At 40.9% G+C, this 12,498-nt stretch overlaps 1 protein-coding gene across 1 annotated transcript in view; it reads left to right on the top strand.

Annotated features, from left to right (window-relative positions):
* smyd3 (SET and MYND domain containing 3) overlaps positions 1-12,498 on the top strand; it is a 136,884-nt gene that overhangs the window by 99,215 nt on the left and 25,171 nt on the right. Inside the window, exons 6-8 of the mRNA XM_028967921.1 lie at positions 1,723-1,790; positions 8,497-8,599; positions 10,001-10,111. Of these exons, the coding sequence (XP_028823754.1) occupies positions 1,723-1,790; positions 8,497-8,599; positions 10,001-10,111 (282 nt within the window). The remainder of the gene's footprint in view (positions 1-1,722; positions 1,791-8,496; positions 8,600-10,000; positions 10,112-12,498) is intronic.

Genomic DNA, 12,498 nt, shown 5'->3' with positions numbered 1-12,498 from the left:
AAATCTTCCCTTATCTGACTAATTAACCATCAGTCCAGTACACCATCTTTTTTGTGGGGCCTTTAGAAATTGTTCTTTCCTGGATTATTTTATCCACTGGAAATGACTGTTAATGAGTGGAATATCTTCATTAATGTAGAGAGGCCCATTGTCAGCAACTTTAATCCACTAATGCAGTTCACTAATGCAACTGATTTCATTTAAAACAGTTGTTTATTTTCCTCAATAAATTGACATGCAGTCTGCAATGGTGTGCCAAGCGTTAATTACTGTAAATTACTTTGATTTAAGTAAATTTAGGAAGAAAAACAATCCTTATTTCAAATAATTCTTTAAAATTTATTTCTGACTTGATCAATGACCACTGTGAGAGAAGGGACGCTGGTTGATCCATAATTGGAAGGTTGCCATAAAGTAGACCTTTCATGGCTGCCCGCTGCTCACCAAAGTGATGCGGAGTTAAAGTTAAATGCAGAGGACATATTTCGTTGTGTGCACTGTGTGCTGTGCTTGCTGTGCATCATAATCTCTTCACTTTCTCTTTAACTTGTATCTGGAAGTGGTTTGGGTCGGATGTGGCGTTTTATGAGAATGTTGTGGCTGTTTGTGATCTCAACCATCACTCAGGCCGAACAGTGCTATCCTATTTCAGTGAAATTAAAGATGACCGCATCCCACAGAATCAGACTATATCATAACAGATAGAGCTTGGTATAAAACCACGTACATAAACCACATTAACCACAACCACGTGGAACAGAAAGGCATACGTCCCTTATTCATTCTGGTCCATCAAGGACAATGAAGTTTGGTCAAGTTCTAGGTATACTCAACATTCAGGGCTGATCATTGTAGTAAGAAGAAAAAAGTATATGAGTCAAGTTTCTGAACTGTGCATTTGTTGTGGGTTTTCAGTTTCGTTTTTTTCGTGTTTCCCCTGCCTGTCACAGACCACATTGTGTCTTCTGGTGCCAGGATTATTAATATGCTCTAATCAATGCAAATCCAATGCAAGTGCAGACGCTGTACAGCGTAGCCAACAGGCTTTTAATCTGCACTGCCGCCATATTTCATAACATGGTTAATATGAGCTCTTGCTAGATGTGGCCTCATCTTAGAGATGTCTGGAGGACGTTCTGACTGATGGACCCTGTGTGTTTATGATGAACTGCTCAGATAAGCAGCTCTGGTGCTGGCACGCATTCCCAGGCCTGCTGTCGCAGTTTCGATCCTGCTGCAACATCTGCCCGTTAAATGCTGTAGCTTGACTCTTTGTGCGTCGGGACTCTCTATGTGATGAGGTGCAAATAATATATTACTCGCTAGAAGCGGTGAGGACACACACTTTCTCACTCTCTTCTGATTAATCCCTTCATGCACTCTGCGAACCGTCCTTGCAAAGTGCACGTTTGTTTCATTAGTGAACCTGCAATACTCTGACCTGAGGAAAAAGCAGAGGGTGAACAGAGCCGTTTATTTCACGGTTGTCACTGAAATGTGCCCAGTGCTGGTGATGCATTATTGGGCGCTGAGCACCATGCCAGGCCGGTCCCTCCTGGCCTCTCGTAATTAAAAAGTCATGAATGCTTTACCGCTGACATGCATTCATTACACTGACCTGCGTATACAAGAAGGCAGGGAAACTAATTCGACTTAATATCAATCCTGTCTGGTTCCTTGTGTTCATTATTGTCCCCATTTGTCTTTTGTTCCCCCCTCAAGGTCACCTGTAACTGCTTCACCATCAGTGACGGCGAGCTGCAGGAGATCGGTGTGGGTCTATACCCAAGGTACATCTGTCTACAACATTTATTGCTTACACAGCCCAAAATCACAAACAGTAAGTCTTAATTAGATTTGACAGACCCTTACAGATGACACACCAAAACTTAGATCTATGAACACAAGAGAAAACTGGGCAAAAAGAGCTGGGTTGACTGAAAGACTCCCTTCTGGGGCAGAGTAATGACATGGTACCACTTCCACTCCTTACGCCACATGAGACAGTACATTGTCATTGCCAACATTTCCACACATATCGATTGTAAATGTATCAATATGTATTAAAATGTAACATTGGTGACATAACAAAACCAAACCGATACACAGTAGATATTTCTCGTTTTTTGGGATATAAAGAACTAGACCACAATAAATAATTTTGTAACATTATCCACATTAAATGAAGCACTTAACCCATACAATTAAATGGAAAAACAAAGGTGAGCACATTTGTATATGAATACAAAGGTGAGCACATTTGTATATGAATACAAAGGTGAGCACATTTGTATATGAATACAGTTTTCCTGTGTAGGAAGCATCTATCACATCTTGACTTGATTTTTTTATTTTTATTTTTTAAAACCTGTACAGGGAACAATTTTTATAAATACGCAGAACATTTTACAATTACAGCATTTTTGCAGACGCTATTATCCAGAGCACCTTACAATCAGTAGTTACCGGAACAGTCCCCCTGGAAACACTCAGGGTTAGGTGTTTTGCTCAGGGACACAATGGTAGTAAGTGGAATTTGAACCTGTGACTTTGTGGTCTCCTGTTTCATAGTTAAGAATGTTACATACTAGGCTACCACATCAAGTTTGATACTGAAGTACGTGAAAGTGAAGTGATTGTCATTGTGATACACTGCAGCACAGCACAGCACCATTGGTGAGCAGTGGGCAGCCATGACAGGCGGGGAGCAGTGTGTGGGGATGGTGCTTTGTTCAGTGGCACCTCAGTGGCGGATCGGGATTCGAACTGGCAACATCTGATTACCGGGACGCTTCCTTAACCACTAAGATGATCTGGATAAGGGAGTCTGATAAATGCCGTAAAAATAAATCCACCAATCAGTAGCTTGTTTTCACCCCAGCTCAACTGGGACATTTACAGATGTTAAAACCCATAAAAAGTACATGTTGCCAGGCACCATTTTCAACCAGAGGAGAAACAGAAAAGTTGGTAAATAAGGAACAAGAGCCTTTATGTACACTTTTACACTTACTTAAGCCCTGTTTCTGGAGCTTTTAGTTCATAACCGATATTAGTTTATTGTTGAATAAATACGTACAGTATATCAGAGCGACTCTGTAAACCCATGTTAACTGTAAACCCATGAGTGCTCGATGTAGCACATCGGGCGTTGGTGTTTCAACGCGTTGTTTGCAGAAACGCTGACAGTTGTGACAGCTGCCGCTTCTCGAAATTGTGCTATGTGTGTTTATTGGTTTATACCGATGGGACTTTCTGACGTTTGATTTCTTTAGAAAATCACATTTCCTGCCAGAGTAATGCCAATTATTTATTAGCATGTCATGAAGGTTTATGCTCTTCTGCTTTTTTTTTCTCTTCTTCTTGATTTCCTTTATAATGTCAGAGTAGACTTCATGGCTAATGGGTGAATCCAGTGACGCGCTGGGGAAGAGTTTGATTTTTCCACAAAGATCTTCCATGAGGAATGTTGATGTATTTAATTCTTTAAACAATTTTATAATTATTTTGGTACAGAATGATATTTGGAGGAAATAGCAGTTCCATTTCTAGACTTTTTTATTCAGTGTTAATGGTATTTTTTTCTCTGATGGGAATGCTTAAAACTAAGCCATTGCCAATGTTTTTTCACTTATATTTTATATGTTGAAGGTGTCAAAGGTCCCACAGTGACCTTATTTAAGTCAATTGAATAAGGACCACTGAATTTGTCTTGGTTAAAGGTTGATACTGTGTGTTGTTGTGACACAAATCCAGTATCCAATAAATCTTTTAATTGATTAACAGTAATATTCAGTATAAGCGTTGCATAAATCACTTTTTGTTGCATTTATACATAATTTTTTTTTTAATATAGATTTATTTATTAAGGTCTCAAGATCAGATTTTTGTGAATTCTAAGTTACCTCCCTTATCTTAACAGTTTAAAGTCTTATACAATCACATTTTAAGAACAGAAATGTAACATTTGATAAAGTTTATAATCAGCTAGAGAACCTTAACTTTGCAGAGCGAATCCCAGTCAGCTGTCATGATGATGAAATGTTTGAGGTTATTTTAATTTTGTGTATAGATTAATTGAACCTTCAGTGAGGCTTAATGAAGTGCAGACACACAGTATGTTGGGTGCTATGGTCGACAATAAGAGCAGTCAGGCGAGGCGCTGTGAGATGGGGATTCACACACTGATCTGTGGCCCAGAATTTCCCTCAGGCAACAGTACACACACTCTCACAGTAAAAAAAAAAAAAAAAAAAAATATATATATATATACACACACACACACACACACACACACACACAGTTATTACACTCAAACTGTTTTTGAGGTTTATTGTCAGTAAATTACAAGTTGCTGAGACATACTGAAAGCTGCAAGATGAAGGGGATTTCCTCTTCAAAAGGGAAAAGTGTTTTCATTACCCGGAGCGTCTGCACTCGCCGTCTTTGAGACTCTGTCCGGTGTCGGAGAGCCGCTACCCTGAGTGACACTGGAGCACTTACACGTCCCTCAAGACACTACCCAAGATGTCAAAGCATTCATGGAATTCCTCAGAAAGTCCACACGTAAATGAACACGATTGGTGATGATAGGAATATTAATTCTATGTTTGTTTTAAATCCTCCCTGGGTGGTCAGACAGTTGGTGGGTGTGCCAGGCTCTTTGCTGTTTTCATTGTTGATTGTCTGCCCAACAACAGAGTTTTCAGGGCGTGGCCAGAAATCCGTGTTCACACGGCCACAGAGACCAACTTTAGATGTGTTCGAGGCTTACGGTTGGTTTAATTCACCGCAACATATGCCGCCTCACGTCAAGTGACTCGGAGCACCACATCACCTTCCTGCCATGTGAGCTTAAGTGAAGCTGGCGCTGAACTTGTTGAGGACAAGTAGCCGAATGCTTTCCACCACCGGTCATGAAGCAGCGAAGCATGGACAGTTGCCAAAAGCCGCTTCTGTTTCTGCTACAGGTTCTGTTCGTGTAAATTTGCATCCGGAGCGTGTAGGGAAATCATCATGAAAGCAAAGCGCTCAGGCAAATGGTGCAAGATCTTGGGACATTCAAACAATGTCTCAAGAGCATCATAACAGACCGCCGAATAGCCGCTCTGTAACCTGGTATCACCTACAGCAATTTCTGCAAATGGGATGCACGGGGACACGATTTGCTAGAAACCAGACAGTGCCTGAGAGAGTGGCTATTTTTTATTAGCCTTTTATTATTTCCACTAACCAGAAGTGTAAAATAAAAAAAAAGAACTAGAGTAACGCCCCCTTTTTGACTGCTGGTGTCTCTCCTCGTCCCTCCCTCTCTTCATTTGATTCTCATGGTCACCTGTTTACAGTATCAGGTACCAAGTAGCTCGCCATGATTACGCCTGGCTATCTCTTTGAGGACGTGAATGAGCGAAGGGAAATGAATGGCTCCTATATTACAGTTTTATCAATGCTGACATCTCTTATAATTACTCCGCTCGTCTGCCATCGCCGCTGAGTGATGCTCCCTTGCTGGCAAGGTGGCTACCTCGGCACTGGGAGCAGCGGCACGCCGGCATCCCGCTGTTCAATACCACTCGTTCTTACAAATAGCTATTTGGTCGTTTAATCCGCAGCGGAATAGAATTAAAGGTCTTAACATGTTTATGGCAGCTCTGTGGTCTTTTTTTTTTTTTTTCTTCTCATGGAGTGTGAAGGTGTGTGAAATTCCTCTGCCCTCGCTCTGAATAATCCTGCTGGCTTTAGTATGTTGGACACAGCGGGATTTGAGATGTCAGGGGCTCTGAGCTTTAACTGCCACCACCCAGACCTCAGCTGGCAGAGAAAGTATGTCGAGGGCAGCGCTGCTAAGCCCCCCCCCCCCCCCCCCTAAAACCCTAACAGGCGCGTTGTTCTGAGACCCCGCAAATCCAGCCATCTCCAGGAAGCCTGCTGAGATGCTCTGTGCTTGTTTGTGAACAGCAGTTTCGCTCGATGTTAAAAGCCAGCACGCACGGGGATGTGTTCGTTCATGGACAACGGCAGCTTTTTTGCCGCTTCAGCCCCCAGATTTGTGGGCAGGGATTCAGGTGAAGTCAGGTGTGCTCTCGGTTTGTCTGCTCAGCAGATCACGACGACTATCAACGAGTCAATAAATATGTAACTGAAAACTGTGAGAAAATAAAAGACAAATTCCATTCTGAAAAAGACAGAAAATACATGAAAAAATCTCTTTTTAAGAAATTGATGCCTCGTTGTGTTGTTCCTATCAAAAATAAATCTATTATATTATGTGGCATCCCCACGGTTCATGATATATAATTTATTAGGTTTACCATGATCAGTATGTCTAAATCAGAATCATATTAATCAGAATCAAATTTTTTGCCCAAATACTCACACAAAGAATTCTATCTCAAGCAACACAACGCGATGCATAATATGTAATGTCTAACAGTATCATTCTACATGCATTACAGTCTAAATAACAATACAATAACCAAGACACTGTACAGTTAAGATTGTATTTACAGAGGACATCAAATATACTGATTACGAGATGTATAAATAACCATACAGCCATACTGACAGAAAATAAATCCACAGCACCATTTGACGTGATATTTAAATTTAATGGGCAAATGATATGTTTGCAAATCGAATAAAGATTAAAAAACAAAGGGTTGAGAACAGTGAGTGTATTTAAACTATTCAGAATATCATGCTACATTATGTATGCGGTTTGACCGGGTAGTTAAACCTTCCTCTCAGGAAATTTGAATTGGTCTGTTAATATCACTTCTAATGCAATTAGTATGCAAATGTGGTATTATCATTTGAGACCAAGAGATGTCTAATTAATTTTAAGGCTGCACTTTTCACTTTTGTGAAGAACAATGCCAAGTGATAAATGAGATATTGTAGGAATAACGCAATTCCCACAGTACACTGCTCCACCCTTTTAACCACCAAAGTGCTTTTTAATCTTTTGACACTGACGTGCAATCTTTCTCGCAATTAAAAATTCTTTGTCTTGTACCATTGATAGCTGATGTGACCTAATAGGTTTTGCCAGAGATTGCCTGCGGAGACGTACCTGCGTAATTGATGTTTGCTGTGTCCCTTCACGTTTTGTGTGGGTGCTTCCTGGTTCAACATCCTCTGGGAAGTCTGAGATGAGTTTTCGGATTACAGCGTTACTGTGGCAGTTGCTGAAGCTCGCGCTAAGATTTAGCCCATGATTACAGGGATAATAACAGTAATATAAAAGGGTTTGTTACGGTGCTCTGAAAGCGATTAATGTCACTTTCCCATGAGAAGACGGCCACCACTGTTTACCAAGACAAGGGGGGGCTGAGCAGCAGACAAACTTTAAGCTCCAGTTCGTTTGTAAGGCCTTCAGTCTTCAGCAGGCCGTGACTAACACAAATCATTTGTCGGCTGTTTGAATAACTTCCGACACATTAAAGCCAAAACATGAATCAGTTTCGCTTCTGTGCAGGCATGCATGTGTTTGTGTACATATATATGAGTAAGTGCGTGTGTGTGTGTGTGTGTGTGTCGGAGACATCCTGCAGACTGTAAACACCAGAGCACCACAGCAGAACTCTTTATGTATGCTGCAATTTTAAACTGTAATTACAACCACAAAACTGTATCACTGCATCACTGTAAATTTCCTTGGAAATGCTAGATGTGGGCTGCAACTCTTTTACTATTTTAATGTGATGTCTCTGCTGTCCCGGTGCCCATTAGTTGCTGTTGACCAGTCTTCAACATTAGCATGTAGGCCAACATGCCTCCCAGTGACAGAAGAAATGGATGCCTGGCTTTTTCCATCATAACCTGTCACCCATGGCACATCATTGTCACCCTGCGATCACTTTTACATTGTCACTTCCTATCAGTTCTATCAGTGCTGCCAGAATAGAAGTTGTTACCTTAAAAAAACGCATTCTACTTTTTGTATGTGTGAAAATATCCCTTCGGCAAGAATCTCCCAATAAACCCTCCTATGTCTGCATTTTTATCTGTTATGATTTTAAGGTGATGTGATCCATGATTATCACAGATAGAAACATAATTTCAGTTAAGTTTGATTGTTCATTTATAAGAAAACTAAAGAGCTGAAAACATTTGGTTACTGAGGATTAAGGTTGTGGACAATGAATGTACATTTATGCATATGTAAAAGAACCTCATAAGCAATATATATATATATGTAATTACACATAACAGTTATTCCATAGTTTTATTTGTTCATGAAATCAATATAATATTGTGTTAATATTGCAGTAGAGACCTGTTTGAATTGTTGCATTAAATGCCCTAATATAGATTGTGACTATTCCTGTATGTCATTTCATTGAATCTGCATGCATTGTCACATGTTCTGCTGCACTGCTTATGGTGGGCTTTAACAGTGAAGCCTGGTTGGGTTACATATATCATAAGGAAAAGCAGTGGCAATATGAGAGCATATGAGAGTTATGTTCCACGGTGTCTCCCTATCTCTCACAGCATGTCCCTGCTCAACCACAACTGCAGGCCCAACTGTGTGATGCTTTTTGAAGGGAAGACTATCTACCTGCGGGCCATCAGGGACATACAGGCACAGGAAGAGGTAATCTCCTTCTGAATTAAGGACGCCGAAATTTGGACAAATGCAGACTAGTGTCTAGATTTACATTTATATTTACAGCATTTATCTGACGCCCTTATCCAGAGCGACTTACAATCAGTAGTTACAGGGTTCAGAGTCACCCTGGAGCAACTTAGGGTTAAGTGTCTTGCTCAGGAACACAATGGTAGTAAGTGGGATTTGAACCTGGGTCTTCTGGTTTATAGGCGAGTGTGTTAACCACTAGGCTACTACCACGCTGCGTTTATGCTAAATGACACGTGCCGAGGATCCACATTATATCATTAAATCATTAATAGTTGTGGACAGGCTATCAAGATCCATTGTGAATCTGAGAATACGGCCTGCAGTAGATATGGAATGATATATGATCCATCCTTGTGCTGGAGTAAATTTTCTTTTCTTTGGTATAGATCTCAGGTAATTTTTTTGCTTTGTTAAAAAAAATCCACTCATGCTCAGATGGATCCGATAAACGTTCAGGTTGATAAGCGCGTGGGCTGCCTGCAGGAAGACCGTGTGAAACAGACGCTTTTCCAATATTTCTGGGGATTCAGCTGATCAGACTTCTCAGGAAACACCCCGTTCTGCTCATGTGCTGTTTATTTAACCTGAAGAGCGTAAAGCCTGCCATCTGCTCTGCCTAATTTCCCAGTGACAGCCTGGGGATGAGGGTGCAGGAAAGCACACATTCCATATGCAGAAGGTAATGAAAAGGAGCTGCAGGTGAATAGCATTGCTGGAGGAGCACTCATCCACCCACGCTTAACAACACACACACACAGAAATCAGACTGTACTTTACACAGACACCATTGTCCATTGTGTGTTTCTGTGGGAGGTACAGAACAAAATTTTATACTTTTGTAAAGTTTTATAATCCATTTTTATAAAAAAAAGTTTATATGAAGTCTTGTATTTCAGCTTCAGTTCTCAAAAAGGTTTCTTTTGATTGGTTGTGTTAAAGTACATCATAACCTCCCTCAACCCCCATAACCTGACTGGAAATCACTTTCATTGTGAATCACAATTATGCATTCATGCACCAAAAGATTTTATGTTGATTTTGATGTTCCTAGGCAACCACAGCCTACGTTATGAACAATAAATTAAGAAGTAATTATGAGTATGAATTATTCTTATTAGTGGTCATTACAGTTATGGTTTGATTTTTGTGTATTTAGTTGTGTGACTATCAGAAAGCCCTACAAATAATTAATTGACAACACATGGACCGACAATGATGTGCATTCATCCAAAATTGACGCAAATAATACCTACTATATTCCTGAAGCATGGGTCCAGGGTTTGGTTTGTTTGTTATACTGTGTGTGTGGATCCGTAACTTTTGATTTCTTTCCTCTTTGAATCCCTGGACCCTCAGCTGACCATCAGCTACACAGATGCCCTTTTCCCCCGGGCTGAGCGGTGCAGGAGGCTGCAGGAGCAGTACCACTTCCTGTGTGTGTGTCAGCACTGCAGCACAGCTGAACAGGTGAGTGCCTGTGTAAGCATAAGTGATACAATATCACTTATGTGTTATTACTGTCGTACAGATTTTTCTGAAAACTAAGCCCAACCTTGTGTTCTTTTCTTTTTGATGACGTGTGTTCTTCAGTAGAGGACAAAAACACACGTAATACTTGTACCCATTTACGTACATAATTTCATAAAATACACATCACAATCACATGCATACAGTTCTTTAAACTGGCATGTGCAATGGCACTCATCCTTCACACACACACAGATACGCAAATGGTTAATTAAACGCAGACACCCCCACATGCACACACATTTATACAACAACTTCTGTGCACTCACACTCTTTCTCTTCACTGTCTTTTCATGTGTTATCCCTCATCACGCCCCTCCATCGGCACAATCGCTCATCCTTTATCACCCCGCCCTCCCGTCAAAATTTCTGCCTCATTGTCCTGTGGCTCTGTCTCCATCCATCACACTTTTCCCTCCCTCTCTCCCTCGCTCTCCCTCATCTGCTGCTTGTGTCCCGTGCTCCCATCTGTCAGTCTGTCAGTCCGGCGTGTCCTGTCCCGCACATCCTGTGCTATGAACCACCCATCATCTCTCATCATCGCCACGGCAACGTAGCCCCAGCATGACTGCTGCCTCGTGAATGCTGTTAGAAATAGCATTATTTTGTCAGAACCGTTATAAAATTGAAAACCTGGATTGGACTCTTATGTTTCGCTAGATGACCCACAATCAAATTAATACATCAAAACAAAATTTGTACCTGACAAAACGTGTCTCACTGCTGTCTGGTGTTCTTCCGCTGGTCTGATCGATGCCTCGGGAAGCTTTTAACTTGATGATCACTCAAAAAACGGGCCCTGGAGAGTTTTTGATATTTTTGAGAACACTTTCATTGAGCTGTTTGGAGTCAGTTGCATCTGTCTTTTAGCTGCTCTATGACTATCCATGACCATGTCATGTTGCAAATCCTGGCGAAAAATGTCTCCTCACTGAAGAGAATTTGATGTGAAAGCAAAATGAGGAATACAATTCTGGTTGAGCTCCTTGAGCAGCCTGACTGGCATTACAATGTTACCCATGTCCCAAAACATCTTGCATTTTTAACCACGCCCTAGAGGTGCAATTCTCAAAAACTTTGTTGCATCGCTCACAGGCACAACGCCTACACAGCTGCTGGAAGTGACCTCTCTTCGAGTCACTGCACTGATCCATGTGCACGAAAGACAAAGAAGTTGAGTCGGTTCTACCCTCCTCCAGCTCCCCGTGAAGAGCGGGGGGGCAAGTCTTCTGTGTCTGTATCTCTCATTGCTCGTGAGACGGGCAGAGGTGTGAGTCTGTGTGCAGGGACCTCCATTTAAATGTTTCCCTTCGAGCATTCAGGGCAATCTGTGGGATGCCCTGAGCCCTGAGATGTGAAAAGTGCAACGCTTCCTCGGGTTTCTAGATGGCAGCGGATGAGACGATGCCAGGGACTGATCAATAAAATGGCAGGTGTGGGGAGGCAGTTGGAGATCAGTCATCGAATCACCAAATGAAAGGGAGCTCAGCTGCGGGGAGCGTGATTCAGCCTCCTGCTGCTTTAGACATAGGCCCTTGCCTTTTTTTCTTCATCATGTCGATCATCTCCTCAACAGTGTCCTCACAGTCAAATAGAAAAATTAGTTTTAAAATACCTTCCAACAGTGGCAAAATCGCACTGTATAGAAAAAGCTGTTGTGTATTATTATGTGTTAAGATGCATGTAAGTGAAGTAAAAAGGGAAAGTGAAGTGATTGTCATTGTGAAACACTACAGCACAACATACAGTGCACACAACATAATGTGTCCTCTGCATTTAACCCATCACTCTTAATTTATACTTGATACTATACTTTTCGATACTACAGGGGGAGAAAGATCAAACACAGGAAAAAAAATATATTTTTGGAATACCAAGAAAAGCCAGAACACCATACATGCACACAAATGCACACACACACCAAATAAAGAAATGTATTAATTGTACAAACGAATAAATAAATACAGAAATAAACAAACAAATAAATGAAAGAAATTGTTTTCATGTTTTTGAGCCAAACTTAAAAATGCACTTCTTGCATCTGATGCCACAGAAGTGAAAAATACAGGGAGTGCAGAATTATTAGGCAAGTTGTATTTTTGAGGAATAATTTTATTATTGAACAACAACTATGTTATCAAAGCTGAATGTTTTTGGAAGAAGTTTTTAGTTTGTTTTTATTTTTAGCTATTTTAGGGGGATATCTGTGTGTTCAGGTGACTATTACTGTGCATAATTATTAGGCAACTTAACAAAAAACAAATATATACCCATTTCAATTATTTATTTTTACCAGTGAAACCAATATAACATCTCCACATTCACAA

The sequence above is a fragment of the Denticeps clupeoides genome, chromosome 1 (assembly GCF_900700375.1).
Source record: "Denticeps clupeoides chromosome 1, fDenClu1.1, whole genome shotgun sequence".
NCBI lineage: Eukaryota > Metazoa > Chordata > Actinopteri > Clupeiformes > Denticipitidae > Denticeps > Denticeps clupeoides.
Note: the sequence above shows the minus strand (reverse complement) of the source record. Positions and strands in the feature narration are given on the sequence as shown.